A 25,441-nucleotide genomic window follows, 5' to 3' on the forward strand; every position below is an offset into this window, starting at 1 on the left:
ACAGGTCAGCATGCCCCTAACTTCAATTGAAGTGGAAATCCCAGTGTGAAAATACTCTAGGTCAAAAGCCATTCATTAAAAATATTAGTTTTACCACAATTTACTAACAAAAAAGCTCATTGTCTTTTTGGAAAAATCTTAACCAACAAAGAAGCTACAGCTGTCACATTAAAGATATATACAATGGGATATATATATATATATTCTTTTTAAATCCTCTGGAGCAGAGAGGCGCTGTGGATTATTGTTATTGATTAATGCATCAGTATTTCTTAGGGTCAAAACACTAAACACAACTTAAAATGAGCGTTTAGTTTATTTAATAAAAGAGCACATGTTCAATGTGAAAAGTGACAGCAGTAATATATTATTTGCAATTTGGTAATATATATATATATATATATATATATATATATATATATATATATATATATATATATATATATATATATATAAATAATAAAATAATAATAATTTTTAAACACCTTGAATTTCAGGGGGGGCGCGGGGCTCCGTTGGCCGGGCGCAGCGCCCCTCCAAGACAATGGTAGGGGAAACACTGATGTGTTACCAACAGAGCACAAACTGTCATTGGATAAGACCAATACAAATCTACAAACTTCCTATTCTGTTCTAGTGAGAAGCTCAAAGACACAAAGTTCACAATTGAAGTTGACACTGGAAAAAACAACAAGCATTAAACCGTTTTCAACTTAAATCCATCTTTTATTGACGTTTATGTTCACTGTATGGTCTGTAACATCACAATAGCATACTGGGGAATTAGTACAGGAAGAAGGGATTGTGAATACCTCGGTGTCTCAAACTTTCCTTCTTTTGTCCTCTGAAAGGTCAAAATGAAGGAGAGTGGGTCATACATTACTCTCAAATGCACACCAGCTTATTACCTTATACTGTCTTCAAAATACAGCATTCTTATAAGAGCTAAAAAGCACTGGAATAAATAAAAAAAACAAGAGTGGAATTTATCATTGCCATCATACAATTCTAAGTATGTATATAAAGAGAGACGATAGAAGGAGGTGGTAAGGAGTAAAAGGGATCATATCCATACTAAAATGCCCACGTGAGGAATGTCAAGTCTGTCTTTTGCTGCTTCTAAAATCTTGCCTCCCTTCTAAGGTCTTCACGGTCACATGAACCCTATCGGCCCAGAATTACTGTATGCTTTTTAAAATGCTCCTTACTTAACATATAATTAAATCAAAGCAAGAACCCATGATCTAAGTATTCCTATTGAACACCAAAGCCTCTTGTGAATCTTGAGATTCCACAACCAGAAAAATGTGTATTGTTTTTTTTCTAAATAAAAAGGGAGCAAAGAGAGACTGATGCTGCAGTGCTGCTTGTACTCAGTCCACGCAGTGGGATCAGTGTGAATAATGAACAATTACATTCAGAAAAATAAAGGTTTCTCCTTCCTTCCCTTCCTTCCTTCCTTAAGTCCTCTCCTAGCCCAGTGTCTGTTATAGCTTAAACATAAACCCAAAAAGAGGACTTTGTTCAGCTTGGTGAAACCTAATACAATGTTAAAAAATATCAAGCAGAATATGAAGAAATCCACAATGGTAGTGATTTGAATTCAGGAACAATCTCAAATTAGATCGAGTGGGAAAAAACTATTTTGAGGGTCAAAAAAGGTTGTAGAAAGAATAATAATTTCCTGCATTTTGTTCCAGTTTTTTCTCTATGTACTTTTAATCTCACTTATCTTTCTAACATTGTGTTCCACCTCACTGAACATGCCCACATTACCCCCATCCGCCCAGTACATCTCACACACAAAATACACTCCTCCCTCCCTCAATCACAAAACATGCACAACTATAGACCCCCCCCCCCCCCACCACAAACAAAGAAAAAAAAATCAATCATCCCATTAAAACAACTGCAAAAGAACTACACATTCAAGTACCTATTCGTCATATGGCACCAAGAGCAAGTGTACCACAAGAACAATACAAATCAGCAAACTGTTAGGCCTATTCTCTTTCAAAACTACCACTTCAGAAAGCTCAATGAATTTGCCATTGAATGATTGACAAAAAAAAAGTGTATGTTACATTTTTGTAAATAATTAAAGCCTATTTTTAATGCATCTACGGGAATGAATACACATGCAAAGTATGTGTACCCCAATTTGTCTATGCGCACATTTGTTAAAAATATTTAAAAAGAACAGGCTTTGTTTCAATCACTTATTAGTGCTAGGGTTTTACAGAAATGAAATGAACTCCAGGTCGATCCAAAGAGTCAAACCAGGGCTTCCAACGCGACCGCCCCCTGCCTTTGAGGCAAAGTCTATGAACAATTGAAGGACAGCCATTAGTGACAGTGTCCCTCTTCTACTTCATACAGTGAAACACCAACAAAATCCCTCCCAATGTTCTGTACAAGGTATGTCTCATGCTCCCCTCATCATTGTATTACCCATCTGTAATAGGACCACAGCCACAGTACTTTGAAAAGCCATAGCACACAAAAAAAACATTACAAAGAAAAATGAATGGAATATTTTTCAATTAAAACAAAAAAAAAACGCATTTTTTGTACACAGGATATTGGAGAGATAGAAAAGGCAAGTTGCAGCGCAAGCAGGATTGTGTGTGTTGAAGATTCCTTTATCCCAAAACCCTGTCTTTGGACCGATGTTGTGCGGGGAAACTGTGTGTGCAACTTTGACTTTTTGTTTTGTTTTTATTTGTCTACACACTAAATGAACAAAGACCACACGCACGTTAGGCAACGACGAATACCATAGCTATGAATTAAGATGAAACAAACAAATCAAAATATAGCTATATATATATATATGTATATGACTTTAATATATAATTTCTATCTGTTAAACAACAGCAGGCTGAATGCTTGTGGTTCTGGAAAAGGAAACGACAGAGCAGAGGGGAAGAGAGAGAAATCTAATGTTTTGTTAACATCCTTTAAGATACAGGCGGAGAGAAAGTGAGCAGGGGCGTGCAAGAAGAGTCATCACACTTGAGCTTAAACCAACTCCTCGTAATTCAAATCTGCAGCGAGGCACACCAGATCCTGGTGGTGGTGGGGGGTGGGGGGGGGGGGTCCCTCGGTGTGATCAAATAATGCCACAAATTGCAGCCAAATAATCCCCTTTGGTCCATTCAGGATCTTACAAACGTCTTTGAGCGACTGGCTGGGGAATGGCGGGCTGACGGTCGGGTTCGAGGGTCTCCCTTCTCTCTCGATTCTGAGGAAGGCACCAAAGCGGCTCCTGGGTCTTCCTCACCTGGGTCTTCCTCAATCGGCGACAAAAACTACCACCACAAAGAAAGCAAGGAAAACGAGTGGCAAGAGAAAGTGTGCTTCTTTGCCTCTCTGAAGTATATACTGTATAGCTTTTTCCGATATTAACGCAGTTGTTCTTTTTGTTCCCTGTTTTGTTCTACAGAAAGAACCTAAATCTGTTTTGTAGTCCTCTACAAAGAGTGTGTGAATGTGTTAAAACCAGGATTTCTGCTGCCATTGATCTCTTAGTGTGAGGAGTACAAATTAAAAAAAATCCAGAGGAAATTAAAAGGGTGACTATGGATGTGATCTCGTGTGGAAAAGTGGTCCTGTTTTTTTTCCTTTTGGATCAGGCAGTCGGGCTGGACAGCTACCAGTGGTACTCCAACTCGGCTCCGTTCTGCAAGAGGAAAGCAATGGAGAGGACGAAGAGGGGAAGATGGTAGGAAAGGGAGATGGAAAAGAAGATGGGAGAGCATGATGAAAAGGAGCGCACATTGTTATTAGGTACAGTAACACAATCATTACAGTGAAATTCGATGATTTTGTTCCCCAACCTGGACTTCAAGGCCAGGTTTTCCTACAATCAGCACGACGAAAAGAAGCACAAAGTAAAGTTACAATAGCAGCGTAAGCCAGGGCACACTTTACACCTCAGTGTGTGTTCCTGCGGCAACAATACGCCAACACAACAACCCCAAGGCCTTTCGTCAGAGAGGGACACAGAAACGAAGACTGTTGCGTGCAGTTGTGGAAAGACAGAGAGAGGAAGGTGCATGCGTGTAGGGTCGTATACGTGTGATTTGAGAGGGTGGGGGCGGACAGGACCAGAAGACAACGACCATTCATCCTCCCTAAACCTGGACAGTGATGTCACAGACGTACAAACACGCCTTAAAGTCACGGAGATCCACATGCTAGAGAGAAGGTCAGAGACTGATGGGAGTGACGGGGGGGGACGGGGGGGGGGGTAAGGTCACCACTTACATGCCTGTAGGAGTGTGTGTGAGTAAAGTGTGCGAGTAGATGGGTTGGAAGAAAGGGGGGTGTAACATTCATATATGTGCTCACTTACCAAATGAAACAGGAGGGCTGCGTTAATCAGAGGGTGAACACACAGTTAGACAAATCGATACATCCCGTGTGTGAGTGTGTGAGTGTGTGTGTGTGAGTGGAACAGTTCCCGTGTTAGTGTTGGTAAGATTAATAACATTTCTTCAGAGAGAAAAAAAAAAGATTTATTTAATGACGGATAAATATCCATAATCCTTTATGTCATGTAACTTTGTTCTTCTCTGAAGTACTGTAAAATTACCATATGGTTGGTTATCTGTTGAAACATCAATCTAAGCTCTGAATATGGGCGGTTGTGAAGGAGCAGAAATTTGCCACAAAATGTTATTAAGGGCCATTTTAGTGGTAAATATGTAACTTAAACCACAAATACTTCATATGCAAACCTTAAGACAGTGTTCCTTAAATATTCTTGCTCTTATGATGGCTATCACTTCTATTTAAAGCCACTGTGTGTAGAATTTGAATCACAAGCCACACAGAGTTACCCGAGGACAGTCAACATCCCAATCATTTGGCTGGAATCACAAAAACTCTACAAATAGCAGATTTCAGTTAGGTGTTCGTCCTTACAGACAACAAGACAAGGTGCCATCAACATTACCTCACTCTCAACACCAGCTACCATCTCACACACACACACTGACAATTATTAAAGTGTGTCATATTTGATGTTAGTGTGTCATTCCCTCAGACACATCGGATCCATCACAGAAAAACACTCAAATATTTGAACACGATCACTGCAACAAAATATGAAGTGACAAGGAGACACAGATGTTATTGACTCCTTGTTTTCAAGCCATTGTGTAAGAAATAGGCATGTTTCTGTAAAACAGGCAAATCAAGATACTGGCAGAACCCAAAAGTATACAAAGTCTGCCGGCTACACAACATCCTTAGACACAATTAACTGGAGTGTATCACCAACTATTGATCTGTACCGACTCCTACAATACTCAAGCTTTTATTCACCTCTACTAAAAGAGAACTCGGATTAAGATAGCATACGATACTTTAGTTTTATTTACTACATTTGTTCACCACCAACATAGCTGAATGCAACAAAAGGTGAACAACTAACAAAACAGACTAACAAAAGCTGCACATTTGGATCTCTGGAACATACTGAACATAATGACCAACTACAAAGAAAGGACAGCAGCAACGGTTCCTGTCTCATGAACACAGGCTGATTGGGGAAGCTTTGAGTTAGGACAACAAATACAAATAAACTGCTCAAAGAAATCTTCGATGCACTCAGTGGAACACAGAGGAAATTCAACAAATAAATAACAACAAAATGATTTCACTTGCAGTCGCTGGATTTGGTGAAAGTGCTAAGGTTCCGCAAGAAAGACTCTGGACAAAGCTGTGTTGTCATGCATGCACAGGCCATTACCAGGGCTGAGAGGAAGGTGCGCATCATGCACAATGCCCAGAAAAACAAGCAAATGTTTATCGAAAGGAATGAAAGGATGTGCTTGGCACTGAAGTAACTTTGAATATTTAACCTGCTGTGGTTCGAGTGGGAAGAAAAATGGAACACACAGATACCAACAGCCTGCTCCACGAGACGAGGCGACTTAAAACTCAGATGTTATGCCTTAGTATAACATTTAAGTTTGAGTACAAATGGTCAAATAAGGACAAGGCTCATATTCATTGAATATACTGATACTGACCCCATCTTCCTCCCTGTATGGGTTCAGACGGTTGTATACTGCTTCAATAACACTGCGTCTGCAGGAAGGGGAAGACACAAAAAAGTGATTAGGTTTCATTAGCTATTCAATTCAAGCCATCCATTCAAACAGAGAGCGAAAACAAGCTACAGAAAGGTGAAGTAAACTGCAAACTTTGAATAATATTTCTATTTATTCCCAATGACATACGTTTTTTTTCTAAAACTAGATGACTGCCTTTTCTTTTACATTATATTTTCATATTAATATTTATTTTTCTGTTTTCTTTTCTTACAACTATCTTGTTAAAAGTAACACAGTGGCCGTTTCTCAATCTCGAGGAAACTGGCTTCCAAGCCAATATTTCAAGGATACTACGTCATCGAGTGCCGCCGAAGGACTGTTCCAATCTCCAGCATACTTGGAATTCCACCGAGGCCACTTCTTTGGTTTGGGGGTAATTTCGAGGCTGCACAAGGGTAGACTTCGCGTCCTTCAAAATCCCCACAATGCTTTGCGCATGTACCAATTTCAAAGCCCTTGCGGAGAATGGCTGAACCGACGCAGCAGCACACATTTAAATGTAAGTATGTATTAGCGAAGAACATGTGTTGGTAAATATGTTACTTTGCTGCATTTGGTTATCACCAAAAATGTGTTCCGTGAAAGTAGAGCAAGTTCATAATTAGATAGACATCGTGAGGTATTTATTTTCGGTACAGTTTATGTTGAAACCGTTAGAGAGAGTGGAACACTTGTTAGCCTGTTCCATTCTTCTTCGTTTTCCGAAGCCGTGGCTTGGAAGTATACTTGCTTCGTTTCTGAAGGAAGTGACTTGGAAGTATGCGACTACCAAGCCAGTATCCTCGCGATTGAGAAACAGCCAGAGTCTTTCAGAGGGTGCTGGTTCTTACTTGCTGGCGAGGCCTCCCCCTGGTGGAAGGGGGGGCATGCCGATGTCGGTGGACAGGCTCCTCATCACTGCTACCAGGTCAGGGAAGCCCTCCTCCCCGGGCCGAGACAGCATCTCTGAAACAACAGCGTGATGTTACAAAGAGAGTGTTCACAGAGCTGCTGACCGCCAAGAACAGCTGAGACAAGAGAGGAGAAGAGAAGAGAGGAGGGAGAGAACTAAAATGTGACAAATGAGGGGGAAAGAAGTGAAGATGGAAAGTGAATATCTGAGAGAATCCTGCAGCTGAGTTGAGTGGCATGAAGCCAGGTCAATGTTCAGCCAGAGCATTCCTCTCTCTTTCTATTCTCTCCCAGTATTAGACGGTATCTGAAGCCAAACACCCGAATACATTTCGCATCAATGTTTACACTGATTTGGGAAATTATTTGAACCCACTTTGGTGCACCGATTAAACCATTCATTATTTAACCATTTTATACAATAACTACCTCCTGGTTTTTATAGTCTTACAATAGATGTGCTAGACCCAGGGGTTTGTACGGCTCTGTGGATCAAGAAAACATTGGTATTAGGTGAGCAGAAATCTGACAAACCCTTGTTTTGCACCTACAGTAACCCTCGTGTTAAAGAAACCAACAAGGAGTATAAAACGACACTGGGTTCATTGGAAGTCAACTTCATAAAAGAAGGATGAAATGATAAAAGAAGGAGACATAAAGACACGAGAGGAGCAGGGAATCTGTCCAAACAAGAAAGGGAATGTTTGAGTGAGAAACGGGGGAGAAAGATGCGTTCAGGGAGGAGAGGATAGAACAGGGGATAGAGAGGGGAGATGCTTGCTGAAATTGAAAAGGAGGTCAGGGTGGTGTCACTCCTCTGCTGTGAGCCGGAGATAACTTGGCTGGAGGTTTGACAATAGACAGTGGCAGGGTCATTGAGTGGAGAAACCATGCGTACAGATCTGTGTCAGAGGGAGAAAGAGCCCGAGTCTCCAACAAAAACTTTGTAAGAGCTAAAATAAAGACCTGTTTTTCCAATTACACCTTTATATACAACAATAAAGGGTGGGATTGCAGTTTAAAAACTTAAAATTACTGAAATGTATTGACATTATACTAATTTTATAATCAATTATTCAAAGATTTCAAAATTAGTTTTACTCAAAATCCCTATTTAATACAAGTCTATACCTATTTAATGACCTTATATTCACACATCAAAACTTAAAAGGTCCCATGTCATGGCCATTTCTACTGATCATAATTCCATTGTTGAGGTCTACTAGAATAGATTTACATTGTTCAATTTTCCGTGTGTGTGTGTGTGTGTGTGTGTGTGTGTGTGTGTGTGTGTGTGTGTGTGTGTGTGTGTGTGTGTGTGTGTGTGTGTGTGTGTGTGTGTGTGTGTGTGTGTGTGTGTGTGTGTGTGTGTGTGTGTGTGTGTGTGTGTGTGTGTAGCTCCACGGATTGGTCCATTTGGATGGATGGATAAAAAGCTACATAACACACAAGGGGATGGGTAATAACCGGAAAAGCATGACATGGGACCTTTAATACTCAGGTAAAATGAAAGAAATATTCTAAAAATGAACATCAAAAATGTATAATATTCAAAGATCCAATTATGTTTGTACATACAGTAACAATGGTCCTTTTTTTTTTTTTTTAACAGCCGTCCATTCTCACCTTCCACTCGAGACTCCATATATTTGTTGAGCTCAGCGTCTTTCCTCACAGCCTCCTCGGACACTTTGGGAGCGTTGGGCAAACACACTAACACAACACTCATGTTATCCCGACTCCCCTGAGACGGACGGGAGGAGAGAGGAGTGGAGAGGAGAAAGTAAGAGAAAGAGTTATTGTGAAGTGCTGAGAGAAATAATGAAGATTTCAAAGGCAGAAGTATTCAAACCGTCTGCAATATGAATCACATGGAGGCAGTGTTCAAACAGACGGCTTCATGTCAATCATTTTACAAAAACAGGCTGTTTTGTATTCACCTTGCTCTTTGACTGAATTAAGGCGCTTCCACGTTGAGAAATAGTTTGCAAACGTGCAGCTGTTTTTTGTAATAGCTCTTACTGCCAGTCGGGTAAATTATCCCAAATATAATGTATTGTTTAAAGTGTACTGACGCTACAGCAGCTGAAGGAACACAATTGCATCCAAACCCAGAAATGAAAAAAAGTAGCAGGTGATTACACTGCCATTGTGCTTTTTACATTTTGAATCAATTATATTTAACTAAATTCTGCAGCTGATCAGGAATAATGAGCAATATCCACTTTCCAAGCCTACAGAATGCTGTTATGTTCATGTTGAGTTTCCATGTTCAAAACTGCTCATATGAAGTTGTTACAGCTTGCATTAAAAAAAAATCAACAACCTGAATGTTCCACAGTCAATCTCTATAATGAGCAATCACAGTAAAAACACACAAAGGTCATGCTGAAACCCAACATGTACACACCTTGTGCAGGCAGGTGTCCACCACTTCATTGCAGACTCTTTCCAGGTCGTCGGACACCTCAAGCCTAGATTTGACAAACTCGCAGAGCTCCTCGTTGGTCATGACGTCCCAGATGCCGTCACAGGCCAGGACGATAAACTGATCCTGTATCGGGGCCCGAACCATCTCATAGACTTCAGGTTCGGGGCTGACCAGCTGCTCTGTGGGGCCCTTCCCGTCCACACACTTGTAGTCATAGTCCCCCAAGGCCCTTGAAACAGCCAGTGACCCGTTAACCCTCTGAATCATCACAGAGCCGCCGGCGTTCTGGATGCGCTCTCTCTCGCGGGGGTTGCAAGGCTTGTGGTCGAGAGTGGAGAAACACACGTTTGAGTTGCGGTACAGAACGCCTCGAGAATCGCCACAGTTGACAAAGAAGAAATGCTCGGGTGACATGAGGATCCCCACCGCTGTGGAGCCGCTACGGTCCATGCCGTTCCGAAGGTCAGAAAAGCTGCGCATGTGCTCGTCAATCTTCAGGAAGCCTGTCCGGATCCCAGTTTTGATATTCTCTACTGTAGGAGGAGCCAGCGCTGGAGGGTCACCGGTGGAGCCGTCTGGCCCAGCAGGGGGGCCGTGGGTCCCTAAGCTAGCACTCATTATGTGTTCCAGAAGATGCTTGGAGCAGTAGTTGGCCACCTTTGAGCCAGCGTGACCATCGTAGACGGCGAAAAAGGACCAGTCAGTCATACCAGGAGCAGGAAGTCCGAGCACGGCTGTGTGAGCGTCCTCCATCTCCACCCTCCAGCCCTGCATGGAGCTCAGCCCGTAGCGCAGGCCGTTGCCCTCGTCGTGCAAGTTGTGCTTCTCCGTCCGGGGTTTGTCCAGGAACGCTCCCATGGCTCCGGCTGGGAAACAGACCCACTGCTACCTGTGGGAGAAAAAAAGATACAGGACAGAATAAGAAAAAGGGACACTGAATTTGAAGTAAACACTGCAGGCCTGTACCATGTTTCACCAGAGTATACCATGTTGAAAACTATAAATAACATAGTAGAGATACATTGAATTCCTGTTTGTGTTTAACAATAGTAAAGCTCTGGTATTTTGCATGTTGGATCAACAGCGTGGCTTATTATTACACCTACATTAATGTTAACTCTACTCTTCACAACCCAGCTATAACTGTGTTCGACTGACAGAGGCAGGGTTTTTAAGAAAGAGACATTCCTAGCAATCAAATTACATATAATGAATCCATCGATCGAATTTGATGTAAAAAAGAAAAGTCGGCATAAGCATCAAGGTAAAATATAAAAAAGATATAATATATTTCAAAAACCTTATTCAAATCAAACTCCACACATTTGAATGACAACATTTACATATGTGTGCGTGTGGATTTAAATAATCAGACAGTGTTTAAAGGTAGGGTAGGTAAGAGTGGAGAAACCAGCACGAGTGCGCTAGAATTTGAAAATACACAACTGGAAAAAATCTGCCCTTTCCTTCAGACTTCCTCACAGAGCCCCTCCTCCAACACACACGAACGCGCACATGACCAATGAGGGCATGAGATAAGTTTGTGCACAGATGGAAGGCTGACAGGCAGGTAGGCCATCCAGTTATTTTAGCTGGGCCGGCTCAGATGATTGGTCGTGCTTTTTACAGCACCACGGCTTCCACAGATGACATTTTTTTAATAGATTTATTGTCAAAGCATTTAATTTATTCATTGCTATCGGGATGTTAAGAGCATTCCATGGAATATAAAAAGTGTTTCTGAAGTGAATTACCTAACCCACCTTTAATAAAATCTGTAATAAATTCTATGTGCTGTTTACTTAATATTCCTAGAGAAAGATTCCAACTAAATAGTGACCATTGCTCATCATATCCATAAATAGCACAGGTTTATGCCTAAAGAGACAGAGTATCAAGCTTAAAAGCTTCTTTGGCCAGCCAGAGCAGGCTAGGAGCATTACCAAACTCAGAGGACGTGTTATCTGCCTGTAACTGCACCTGCATTAGCTAAATGAACAGCAGCCAGCTTTATAGGACAGAATATTTCTATATCCAGCCATGTACTTAATGTAAGAACATGAACCTATACAGTCTTATTCATTATAACAGTACTTAATGGCTTTTTAGCTCTGGAAATTGTACTCTTAACCTGTAGCTTTATTCTTGAAAATATCAATAAAAGCCTATTGGCATCCGGTCTCTTATTGTACTCAAGGCTCAAGGTTACATTTTTTTTTAAATATATGAACTTCCTGGTGTTCCCATTATCTCATATTTCTGTTGCAGATATTTAAAACGTTATATAAAAATAGTACATTATCTAACTTAATCATACTGAAGGATAAACATAAATAATGTATTCTATCAGAGGAAATGCAACGCAGTAGAGCAACGTTGTGTGTTGATATTTCTGTATTAAAAAAGCGTAAATAAATAAATTCAGTATCAGTTTAGTTTCTAAACACTGCATAACCAACTCCATTGCCTCTGGGTCAACCTGTAGCATGTTTAAAGGGCTGGCCGATGTGCCACGTTTTGTCTGCACCACATGTAGGCTGTGAGTCTGGCACTATATGTTTACTTTTGGAAAAAAGTGAATGATAAATATCAATGTTGTTTGTGTTATTTCTAGATTTACAATTCATTTAATTGTGATACAACAGATGTGCTTTGATTTGCATATTATTGCATGAGCACACATGGACAAAAACAGGCTTGGCCACATATCAAAAGGGCTGGGAATCATCTCTAGTCCAAACCACTTGAATTATTACCTTGACAACAAATGCATTCACACACACATTCAACTCATTATTGAGCAGATATCCAAGCCACGAACACAATCATCAAAGTAAATCCTTTGCCCTCTTACATTCAACACAGATATAATATTTGCTAAAAACCTGATGGCGTCGCATTATATTAAAGACGATATGCCATCGTACATAACTTGTGAACTACAGGGGAGTGATGTTAGCCAGTCTGAAGTATCCATGGTTACACAGTTTGGAGTGGCAGCTGAGTGGTTGCCATAGCAACACTAGCAGCAGATGTTAGTGGTTGCAGCATGCGACAAGATATCTGCACAGCCAGTGTGAGAGCGAGCTGTGTGTGTAAACGTGTTCATTCATTTGGCCATTCAATGGAGAACACATCAGTTTCAGGGTAAGGTCTCAACAAAAGGTGGCGAAACTGACCTTGCTTTGATTTACTCTAACAACATTAATGTTTCCCTCCCATGGCACACACGGGAAGATGAAGTGAGTGGCTGATGCCGTTTGAGAGTCAAAGTTGAGAGCCAGCAAACATACAGGAACCAAGGTCTTCAGACAAGCAGGGTAGCTTTAACAAGCTAACTCGATTTAACCGTCAGCTGCTGATCCGCGCAGGAACAGATTCTCCCATCAAACAGACGACACAGCACCACCACTAACATAATATCTCTGTCTTTTTGTGAGGATATGTGTGATATAATAGCCTAAATCTACATTCCAGATGACAGCCTCAACCAACAGGTGTATTTCATTTTGTAGAGTTCTTGTCCATGTACCAAATGTAAACTAACACTATCAAAATACAATGAGTCACCTTGTAGAGAGGTTGATGGTGGGAAATGCAGGGTAGTGGTTTAGTAGAAAAACAGGTGCTGGAGTACTATAGCATGCGTGTTTTGCATGTGGCTCCCAAAAAGAAAAATACACAGAGTCAGAAAGGCAGTGATGTTGCGTACTTATCCTTCGCACCCTATTTATTCCCGATAATCAGAGGCGGATTCATTTCATAAGTCTGTGAATGTGTTTAATAGCAAGACAGCTAATTTCTTCTCTGCGCCGTTCGCCAACAGCTGCTCTGCTCAAAAGACCCTCCACCCGCTGTCACTTTCTCCGTACCCCCTCCACACATTAGCTACGGCCACACATTACCACTCTAATACCAATGACGTAATATGTGGACACGTGGATTGCACTCAAACCCATTTTCACACGGTAGTAGGCCAGCCTACCGGGAGCATCAAACATTTTAAACGTTGTTTCTTTCCATCTACTCTTATTTTCACAGCGAGAGCAGTGGCCACACTTGATTTCATTTTAGAGTCACTCGTTGATCGATAAATATTGTGAAATATGGGCTTCAAGAACAAAATGTTTTTATTAGCATTGTGAAATGTCACAAAACAGCTCATGTTAACTTAAACAACAATACACTATTTTAAACAAAGCTTTATAATGTATAAGAAACTCGTCCTAGCCTGATTACAGACTGATTACAGATTATTGGCTTTGCTGAAAACATTCTGAGCTCAAGCCCATGGCGCCACCTTAGATTAAGTATCCATTAACCACATCCGAAAAAGTTTAAAAACCTCAAGGTATCGGGAACAGCCGCTTTGTTATGAGAAAAGTTGTAACTAAAATGGAATAAGATCATCTTCTCAAGAAGGGCTCTCCTTTTACAAATCGAAGAGTTGGAACAAACATATCCTAGATCCCCCTCCTCTTTGATGAATTATCATCAGAGTCGCATCAGAAGCAGTGAATTTCCCCGAACAACTGCTCTGAACAGACATCTACAGTGCAGTGGCGTCGGGAAGCTGGACCAGACAGGAGTCTATAGGACGGGCAGCCGTCTAGACGTCAAATGTCCTATTAGAGTTGCCGTATAGAGTTCTCCAATATGGCGGACCATCTCGCACATGCGCACTGCAGCCAGGGCAGGGCTGCAGAGTCGGGTAGTGACGATAATCGCGTTATGCGCATGCGTGATATTGACATCGCAGGACGTGTGATATTAAGTAGGCAAATAAACTCAAACACCTCATGTTACAATTATTTTTTGCCGCTTGCTACAAAAGGAAAACTCGCGCGGCTCTCTTGTCAGGGGTACTTGAGTGAGTGACATGCAGGCTCTGCATGCACAGCAAACCACCAATCACAATCATTCTTGATCAGATCACAGCAGGATAACCGAGCTAGCTCAGCTCGTTGCTCTGATAACTTAAGATCCAGACGTCCGTGACTAAAATTCTTCATCCGGTTAAATATTGTAAAAAAAAAAATACCAATTGTATAGCATTAAAGTTCCAGAAAGGATGGTTTGCGGACCAAAAAACGGTCTTTTCTTCAGTTCCTGTATCTTTTCATATCGCAATGTCAGTTTTTTTCAATATCATGCAGCCCTATATAGGACTATAGCGTTTCCGCCAGGGGGGCGTCTTGCCGTCATTTGACGCCCTTATTCAGCTCGGGACGCCCTGAACGTGAGCCGAGGGCGTCCAATAATATGAAATAATTCGAGAGAAGATCAAGAGTTTTTATCGCTTGAAATGACGAAAAGGAAAAAGGACATTCCTCTGTTGGAGGGGCAAAGGATTCTGGTGGGATTCTTTTTTGCTACAGGACAACACGGAACGTGCGCGATTTGGACGCGATGAGCGGGGGGGGGGGGGGGGGGTTTAGTGGAGCACGCGCGTGAGCTGCGAGCACCAGAGCCTCGCAGCGGCGAAACTGAGGCTCCGTGGTAAACTGTGGTAACATGAAGAGCCGTTTGGGAGCCGAAACAGCTGGCGCTTTAATGGCGCATTTACACTGCAGGCGTTTTCTTCTTAGGTTCACTGTTTTCAAAAATGCTGCAAGGTTCACTGTTTTCAAAAATGCTGCAAGCGTCCCTTAATATATGCGACACTAGGGATTAAGTCGCGCGAGAATTGTGACGATTCTCTCTGACCAATCAGCAGTCGTCACTAGTTTAGCATATTTCGCCCGGTTGTTGGCCCCGCTTGTTGGCCTCGATAGAACCACGATTTAGTCGGGCCAGAAAAAAGGTGAAAAAGTAGCCCCGGGCCAAAACTAGGCCAAGTGGAAGCGCAACCAAAAACGGACCCCACACGGCTCGACACGCTTAAAGCGAGCTCCGCGCTGCAGTGTGAATGCGCCATAAGAGAGCCAAACCAAATGATCCGGCTCACTAACGTAAAAAGACAGTATCTATAAGGGACGGCTCAAGTCTAAATTCAAAACAAACCCCCCTGCTCTCGGGATGGACGCCCTCTCAGCCCTGGCGGAAACAGACTATAGCCAAAGAAGACTAATGTAAATGTGGTATGTTATACTGGACTGTGATTGGCGTTTGCAAACAAGATGTGTACTCGTCACTACTGTATACACCGAACCTGGACTTTCCTCACCTTGAGACGCCAAGGGATGTTATTGCATATGTCCATCAACATTTACCATGAAGTAAATGGTTTGAAAGCAAGCTCAAGTCCTGAAAGACATACTGCAACAACACGTGCGATGTGTTAACATATAGGGCTGTCCCGAATACCATTTTTCGGGCTCCAGATATTCGGTAGTAATCAGCAGCGAATATTTGGTGCGGAGAGATTTATATATATATATTTTTTTTAAAGGTTTTAATTTTTTTTTTTTTTTTTTTTTTTTAAACGGTTTCATAACACGCTCCGAATCCGAGACACCTGACAACACGCTGTTAAGCAGAAGCGCAGAAAGAGCATACTATTACGATTTATATTTATTTATTGTCTCAGTACTCGCAAACATTAAAACTAAATGTGTCCTCTGTAGGGTAACTGTAGGGTCTGCTGTATTGTCGAGGATGTTGATGGCTGGGATGTGTGGGGATCATGGTGGGGATGCACCTATGGACACAAGTTATTATTAAGGCCCGATACACCGGCCCGAAATCGGCAGTAAATGGGAGTCGGGCCGAACATGAGCGTGGGCACGCCCTATTTGGAGTGGTGTGCGCCGCACCGTCGGGTCTTTTCTGCCGATGTGACGCCTTTTACATGTTGAATCGGCGTCGGGAACACCACCGGAAGTTGGAGAAAGGGATAACACTGATTGGCTGTTCAGCTAGCGAATCAGTGCATGAGAAGCGTTAACGGAAGTGAGAGGTAAACAAATGATTTAAAATGGAAGATGGAACACACACGGACGGCTATTTCACCTCATCGGTTTATAGAGCTCCTGTTCGTTCATGTTTTCAATGGACGAGAGTGAAAATGGAAAGAAAAACGCTATTTGTTGTTTGTTTATATCACGGAGTCTCTTCTTCTTCTCTGTCTTCCGGTTGTTCCCTCTTTTGAATGATGAATACAGACTACCGCCGCCTGCTGGTAAGGAGAGTTATTGCCACTCACGCATACGCCGTTCATACGTGCTCGGCTCAGATTTGCGGTGTGTTTCAGTGCGCGAAGTCGGCAAATACGCAGGAGAGTCCGGCGACGCAACAGTCGGTGTCGGCGTCGGAAACTTCTCAGGTGACTGGCCGGTGTATCTGGGCCTTTAGGCTGAGCTACTCAACTTTATGCAATTGCCTTAGCCCCAGATGTTCCCACATTACTCCTATTATTTTCACTATTCGGATCAAATTAAAAAAACTAATATAAAAAAACAATTCGGTTGCTTACTTGCAACTATTTTCCAAGCAAAGTAAGTGCACGTTTTTATCATGTGTAACGTTACTGTTTAAACGGCGGATAAAGCAGCTTCATCATGGCAACTTGATAACAGCTAAGCTAAGCTACTACTTACAGCATCCAGGTGACTTTTCAGAGTTGTTGTGCCACCGTGGTAGGCCAGTTTCTTATCGCATATTTGGCACATATTCTTCTTACCGTCGTCCAATTTAAAATGGTCCCACACAGCTGAAGTCTTCGGCACTTTGTGGGTGAAACGAAACGAGGTGAAGCGAGGTGAAGCGTGCCGTAGCGTGCCGTTTGCGCTCGTGACTGTGAGTGAACGTGATGTCAGGAGCACAGGCTGATAATGTATATATTTCCGCATTTTAACAGTGCAATTCAAAAGTATAAATATAGTATAAGAATATGGCAATTCGCCTTTATTAATAGCATACATTTAGAAAAAAAACAAACTCCAATATTTCTTTTTTTTTGGGAAAAAAAAATTAAAAACGAATAATGAAATTGAAACGCGAATAATTGGCCAACGAACGAATATTCGAATAGTCGAATATTCGGGTACAGCCCTACGCAATGAAATATATTGAGATGGTTCAATGAACCTACTCAGTGTTGGCCAGAATATCTAAATAGGTAGTGTGGTGCAGCAGAGATGGACCAGCCAAACAATTAAGTATTCTACAAATATATTTTTCAAAGAAAATGGGAATTAAATAGTGCCTCCGGGAATCTTACCACAATAGTAATATCAGTCAAAATAATCGCATAATTATGCATATCCAAAATGTCATGATTTGTTCATCAGTTTGAACAGTATTTATGCTGGCTTTTCAAAAATAGAAGACAATGTCATCAGAAAACGTATCTGCATCTCATTAGGTTCAGACACAGACAAATCCCATCCATCTTCCCCTCTTGGTACTTGATACATTTATCTTTGCGTTATTTTGAGCTTGCCAGTTAACGCTATCTGAGCGTTCATCTGCGCGTGTAGAGATTCAATCAACAGACACAATCAGAAGTGTATAGATAAATGCCTTTGGACAGGCCAATAGACTCGCTGTAGTCATAGGCTAAAACAGCATGGCCAGTGCAGGATTTCACATCAAGGTGCCAACACAAACATGCCACTGATGATACTGCCATTTCTGGAACACACTGTCACAAACACGGCCAAACACACAGACGCACAAACATCCACAGACGACTACCTACAACAAGGCAATAAAGCAAGTTCATTCCTGTAGTAGTGGTGCATGGGGACAGAATGGCAATACAAAACAAGAGAAAATATAAAGAAATATAATAACACAATATGGGAGTAAACATTGGTGCTCTTGGCCCTTAGAGGTAACCAGAGGTGGTAGAAGTACTCAGAGCTTGTACTTAAGTAAAAGTACAACTACAAGACTGAAAGAATACTCTGTTACATGTACAAGCAATCAAAATGTTACTTAAGTTAAAGAACAAAAGTATTAGCATCAGCATATACTTAAAGTACCAAAAGTAAAAGTACTCATTCTGCAGATTGACCCATTTCAGAATAATATATATATGTTTTTGTCATGATAATCGACCCACTACAATGTTATAAAAGCTGTATTTACTTTGTATGCTGCAGGGTAGTTTGTGTATTTACTCCAGGTGTAACTCAAGTCTTATTTACTAGTTGATTATATGTCACATCATTAATCGAAATATGTCAAGTGACTAAAGGTCCAAAATAAATGTAGTGGGGTAAAAGTACATGATTTAAAACTGAACTGTAGTGGGGTAGAACTACAAAGTAGTAACACTATGAAAATACTCGAGTAAAGTACAAGTACCTTGCAATTGTAGTTGCATACAGTATTTGAGTAAATGTAATTTACTCCACCAGGTTATATTATAAACAGGAATACAGGCTAATGATACATTGTACTGTTATCCAGCAAAACAACAACGTGAACCAATTAACAAATTCAGATCCCATCATGATAATAACTGGCTGGTAATATCCTCATATTTACCACCAAAACAAAGACAAAAACAACAACACTGTAAACCCTGTTATCCATAATAACGTTAACTAAGAGCCTCTAACTGAAAATGAGGCCACTTGTGTTGCTAGCTAACCAGCTAGCGAAATTGTCAAAGTGTTTACTAGAAACGTAGCATATCACAAGTACCAGATTGTACTTACTTTGTAGGAAAGAAACTACCTCTATCAGTCGTTCTTCTTGTTGCTTCGGTGGCAGGTTATGTTATTACCCGGGCTTCTTTTGATAAGCTTATCTCTCGTTAATGTTAGCCACTTTCGCTTCTCGGCCCCTGCTCGTCAGCTAGCTTTGATTAAGCTAGCCAGCATTTCACACGATCAGTTCTGCCTTCAGCATGTCTCTGCATCGGATTCGGAACAAGGCTTTTATATACATGTTTGTCACTGTAAACCCAGGGAGCACCAAATAAATAACCGCTACGTAGGCTGTCAGTTGAAATGAAAAACACTCGTTTCGCCAAGATCTATCTATGATTTGAACAACTAGCTAATTTTGGCTAAAGCTAAATGTATGAGGCAGATGACGTTCTTTTTGAACATGCCGTTCTGGGGCGGGCCAATCATATTGCTCTCTACTGTGATTGGACAAACGCTGAATCGAGGCTGAGGCATGATAGGTCCAAAAATGAGTCAGTCAGACATCCTATGACATACTGTAAACAGTGAAAATCCGAGTGTGTGTGTGTGTGTGTGTGTGTGTGTGTGTGTGTGTGTGTGTGTGTGTGTGTGTGTGTGTGTGTGTGTGTGTGTGTGTGTGTGTGTGTGTGTGTGTGTGTGTTGGAATGGCTTTTTTGTATCGGACGTTGGATAATCTCTCCAGATTTAACATCAGCATAGTGAGAGAGCACATGTGAGAGATACATCATGTCCAAATGGGGGGGAGACCGGAGGCTGACCACCACATATTGGAGGGATTTTACAGTTTTATATCCCTTCTGTCGAGAAGACTTGGTGGATCAAAAGTGTATTGGCTACCTTTGTCTGCTGCCAGCTTGACTGATAAGCAACAGAAAATGCTTATGGTTTATTCTATTGCATACTCAAATGGATCTTCATCTTATAAGAATGATATTTGTGAGAAGATGATTGGATCAAACCAAGATGAAATCTACTTTAAATTTGTACTTGCCTTAATACATATTGTCATATTTTTTTACAGTTATAAAATATCAAATAAATCAGAACAAGTGAGTGGATCCTTTTAGGGGACATGAATTGCTTGACATGATCCACTGCAGTAATTCTCTGAAAATCATATGTCCAACCTGCTCAGGTATTCAATTACAGGGAGTCTTTTATGGCCAAGAGGGCTCAGAGTGGGTTTTCATTACAAAAATCATTATGTTCTTTCCCTTACAGATAAAGTAGAACAAAGGCTTTTTTGCAAATGTATTGCACCAACTTCCATTTCACATCAACAACAGGTTGCAACAAGTCACAGCAGGAGGGTCCACAAACTAATCACAAGCTTGAGTGGATCTGCACCAACAAACAGCAACTCCTACTGTACACATGGCATACATTCAAGGCCGAAGGTGAGCAGATGGCATGGTATTGTCAAATGCATCAATGTGGTTTATTTAATTGATCTAATAATGATTCCCAGCTGACATCATGGCATTATCTCCCATGAGGTCCAACACCCACAACCTACAATGTGGTTTATAAATGTGAAGGTGAAGGTGAATTTGATATGACATTTCTCAAGTTAAAACGTCAAACCACTCATATTAATGTATTTCCATTGTAAGTGTTTTAATGAGTATGATGACATCGTGTTTCTGTTAATATCATAGTACAAGACTCTTTGTCCAGCCAGCTACACACTGTGGTGCTCAATCTAAAGCCGTTATGGTGTTCTGTATGTAGAGAATTCTGCATATAAATATTGTTCAAGTCTACAAAAATATGTGCAGGAACACAAATATACTGTTGTTATCTATTTTTCTCCAAAACAAATTTGTGCAACATTCATGCACAACACATAGTTACAGTTGTGCAAAGAAAAATGATGCCTCTGTCAAATACAGTAAATGGAAAGGAAAACTTTGAGGAAAAAGAAATAAAAAACATTTTTAATACAAAAACAGAGGAAAGAAAAGTGCTGAGGCTACAGTTTACCACGTCACTGGGTCTGGCCACAGCCCCTCATCAACCTGCAGAAGAAGCATCACCTATTGGACTGACGGTCATACAGCTCCAACCGTTATGCTGCAAATAACTTTATTGCATTTGCTTAATTTTATTGAATATTCTTTAAGAAACTGTTTATTTTTTACAGTTTTTTCCAATTATTAAAACCCATTTTTGACAACAGGCCTCATTTTCTCCAAACACTTAACACCATTCTCGAATCCACACACCCAAAGTGCAAAACACCTCATTTTTCTTCAAAATGAAGCACTGCACCCAAAACTACAGTACACTCCAAAACCAAACTTCCCTCCTGGGACCCAGCCCTTTGAAAATGTCCTCTGTAGTGGACATTTTGTTAACATGCATCTCCTTTTACTCCTTTGAGCTACTCTATCAGTCCCTGATGTACTGTACAGAGGATATCCTGTTCTTTCCAGTGATATGTCATTGGTTAAAATTGCATGCTGGGAAGTTCCTCTTTCTTTTCATCCAAAATGGCTGGCATACCAAAAACAAAATGTTATAGAAGCAGGAGGAGAAGTCAAATATTGTTGAATAATTGTAATTTTTACCCTGAAAATCATATATGTTCTTGTTTATTAACATGTGAGGAACTATATAATTAGTTCAGAAAGCAATTCAATAATTAAAGTTTTGAAATAACAGCTCTTTTATAAATGTCCTAGTGGACGCCATGACCATCTTCATGGACTTAATGACTCAATATTGTTGCATGAGACGGAACTGAAGCAGACATTTTCTGTACCAGATAGTTCAGGGAGATTCAGATTTTGAGCTCTCAGATGATGAGAGAGATGAGGATTTCACACCTGGGATAGAAGAGGGTCAAGAAGAAGGGGAAAAGATGCAGGAGGCTCCATGAGCGCACAGATACAGACAGACAGATAGGGACAAGCTGGAAAGACATGGCCCCCTGTGGGCCAAGACTAGCACCCATGTCTTATCGTTGTTTTTATTTTAAGTGTAGCCATGAAAAATGAGAATTGCCTCAGGAATGCAAGCTTTGTTTCTATGAGCAGGTCAAATGGAGACCACATCCATAAAACTAGTCGAGATGACCCGACAGCCCGTGCCGACTGGAGTCAATGAGGTACTTTTCCCATACATTGACTACAAAGTCTTTGAAGATCTGGAGAGATTCACCAAAAACCAAACTAGTTTTTTAGTGACCAAATAAACAGCAATGTTCAGATCAATTACTTATTTATGTTTTAAATCAAAGTGAATGTATTGTTTTATTAATATCACTCTATAACCATAATACTTTACATAGTCTATCTGTTAATTTTGACTGTCTTTTAAAACTAAAATGGTCCCGACGTCCTCTACAGTGGACATACTGTAACATTTAAAAATTAAATTAAATTAAAAAAGTCTAAATTGCAAGATGTTTTTTAGTAGGTAGGAAATCACTAAAAAAAGGAAATTGGAAGACACTTTCTTTCCTCGGGTCCCAGTAGGATATATTATAATTCACTACTACGGCCCGTATACACAGCGTTGAAAGCTTCACCATTCAATTTGAATGGGGTGGCGTCACTTTTCGCCGAACTGCATTGTGGGAAGCGACGCAGAGCTTTGCTGGCGTGGCTCGCTGCAAAAGTTGAGCAATGTTCAACTTTTGAAGCCTCGGCAGAAGCGTCAGCCAATCGAATCATATGCCAGTACAAGCTCTAGCCAATCAAACCGCTGCTTGTGTGTCAGGGGCGGGAGATTCATGTGATTGGTGGTTGGTCGAGTTTCAGACACGCCCGCCGGCAAGCTTAAATGCACGCCGCTGTGTAGACGGGCCTTATAATGGTTGTGTTGTCATTAGTCGTATTGAAAAGCATAAAGACTATTCATGGTTCCATAAACAGACTTGAATTTTAAACCATTTAACAATTCAAATTTGATTGACAACCTTTAGCAATTACTACTTGTATTAAATACATGTTTATGTAATATTATATCAATGATCATATTGGCTTCACTGAGAAGTAATTGCTGAACAAGGAAGCAAGGAGAGAGAATACAATCTTTTTAGATGATGTCCAGAAACATAGCTGCAGCTAAACTATTGAAATCCAGGCCTATTAAAAAAATATGTTTTAAATGTTTAAATAAAATGATATTTGCAGAATTCACCCTCTCTAACTAGGTACCACTTTTTACAGCATATTGACGCTGAATGTTCATATGTATGTCCTCTATGAGGGATTCAGTTAAAAGCTTTATGCACACACTTGTGTCTTTGCCACTTAGACATTATATAAATGAGGTGAAACACTCACAAGCTTTGTGTTGAAGAAGGCCACCAGCTGGAATGTTGTTGTTTTGTTATCCTGTGTTTGATATACCAAAGAGGGGTTTTTTTCTCAACATTATTTTTCTCTACAGATCAGCACAAGTTGCCATAGAAAACGGTGAGTAATGTGCCTCCACTGCTTATTCTCTGCTTGTATGAAACCCCCCCCATGCCTGATCCTCTCTGCAGAGTGCAGCAATCACGCCTTGCCTTGCCCTCCACTCTTGAAACACGAGAGCACTTGAAAAGCTGATTTCCTGCTCCTCAGAGGGAGCGGGTTTCTTTTGTCAACTGAGGAGCCAGGTCAAAACAATAATTGTTGGCAAAATCGTGCCTGAAAATATACAACGCTCATTTGATTAACATGTCCTTTTCATAAGGCTGCTCTTCAAGCCTCCTTAAAAGCGTACAATGTTACATTAGGGCTTTATTGGATGTTTGTGAGGGCAAAGCAATTTCATTTCCTGTATAATGTATACAGTGTATGTGCGTCTGTGTGAACGAGAGGGAGAAAACACACACTTACACATAATAATAATAATGCATGTTATGTGAGAGGGCAAGCTGCTCCCCCTGCTTAATCTTAATGGGATTAGAGTCATTAACCAACTGTTTACTAAATGGGAGACCTCTCTGCTGCTTTGTTTCTGATTCTCTCGTTCTCTCTTTGTCTCTCACTCTCTCTTTTTTCCTCACCCCCTTCACCATTTCTCTCTCTCCTTCTCTCTCTCTCTATCTGATCCCTAATCAGCGAGACGGCCTAGAAGTGCCTTGGGGCTGAATACGAATGAGCGCAGCTGCCCAATCCGGATTACTATCACACACTTGCACTCCATCTAAAAATTCACACACACACACACACACACACACACACACACACACACACACACACACACACACACACACACCACACACACACACACACACACACACAGAGGCACAAAAACAGTGCATGTCAACATAGTGGGCTGCGATGGTACATATTTCATTCACATGCATGGCCAACACTTGCTGACACATGTATTTTCCAAGCATATGCCATACTATGAATATATCTCAGATGCATAATCACACAAACACTAAGGACACACAGACAGTTCTGATCACATGTAACGTCCAGTAGCAGACATATGATGGGGCACACCCACTACTTTTAGTGTGCCATGGGAACATGTGTGTACATGGTCTGTAGTGTCAGGGGGGCGTGTGCTGCGACCATGTGTTGCCACTCATCAGCAAGTGACATGGTGGGACCAGCTCACTTTGAAAAAAGAGATGAGATAAATGTTGGATGGTTGAGTTTTGAATCAATAATAATCTTACTCGATGTCACTACATTTTCATTTATTACATCCAACATAATGAAATATTCCCTGTTTATTTTTAATAGTGTGGTAAACCTGGCCTTAACGTCACTCCCCTTACATCACATATGAAGTCATCTCTTAACACTCTACACACCTTACTTAAAGTGGATTTTTGGATTATATACTGTGATGAATCTGAAGCTGCCTCACAAGCACAGCCATTGGCTACTGAGCAACTCAAGAGTATTGGTCATTAATGCCTTGCTCAGCTAGACTTTAGTAATTATTACACTTCGAGCCACTGATCACCAGCCACAACAGCAATGCTTTTGACGTCTCAAAACTGTCCAGATGTGTGGTTGAGATCTCAATGAAGTCTGGGTTCTAAAATAGTGGTGTGTCTGAGCGGGGTGTCTGAAATGGAGCTGTGTGAGGCTATGAAGGGATCGTTGGCCCCCTCACTTTACACTCCCTGACTCAGTTTGGCGTCACAGCTTGTGTGATCCCACTTCAAGATGGTTCCTGTTCACTTCTCCACTCAGATGTATCCTGCCAGTCATGCATTGAACTGACAACCTTCCAATCACAGGTTTGCTTCTGTGAACTTCAGGCCACAGTGGCTTAAAGACCTGAGAGGATACAGAATCCAATGCACTGCAGTACAGTTTAAGTGTAATTACAGTGCTGTTAAAATGCCCTGCCATAGAAAGGTTGGACTGAGTTGGTAAATTAGAGCCCTGGCTAAGTGCACCCACTGTGCTGGGTCAGAGATGAACGGC

At 41.1% G+C, this 25,441-nt stretch overlaps 1 protein-coding gene across 2 annotated transcripts; it reads right to left on the reverse strand.

Annotated features, from left to right (window-relative positions):
- Positions 1-705: 705 nt before the first annotated feature.
- Positions 706-19,454, reverse strand: ppm1ba (protein phosphatase, Mg2+/Mn2+ dependent, 1Ba). Of its 2 annotated transcripts, XM_079687987.1 has the most exons (7): positions 19,056-19,454; positions 9,427-10,336; positions 8,643-8,760; positions 6,956-7,070; positions 6,042-6,099; positions 4,358-4,374; positions 3,689-3,862 (listed from the first exon to the last, which is right to left on the reverse strand). In XM_079687987.1, exons 2-7 carry the CDS (start codon positions 10,303-10,305, stop codon positions 3,847-3,849), a joined length of 1,203 nt encoding a protein of 400 aa, XP_079544113.1. In that variant the 5' UTR covers positions 10,306-10,336; positions 19,056-19,454; the 3' UTR covers positions 3,689-3,846. The 2 variants fall into 2 exon arrangements, with proteins under 2 accessions (XP_079544114.1, XP_079544113.1); XM_079687988.1 differs by lacking the exons at positions 3,689-3,862; positions 4,358-4,374 and adding an exon at positions 706-3,682.
- Positions 19,455-25,441: the final 5,987 nt, after the last annotated feature.

Source organism: Notothenia rossii (assembly GCF_949606895.1).
Source record: "Notothenia rossii genome assembly, chromosome: 6".
In the NCBI taxonomy this organism is placed as follows: Eukaryota; Metazoa; Chordata; class Actinopteri; order Perciformes; family Nototheniidae; genus Notothenia; species Notothenia rossii.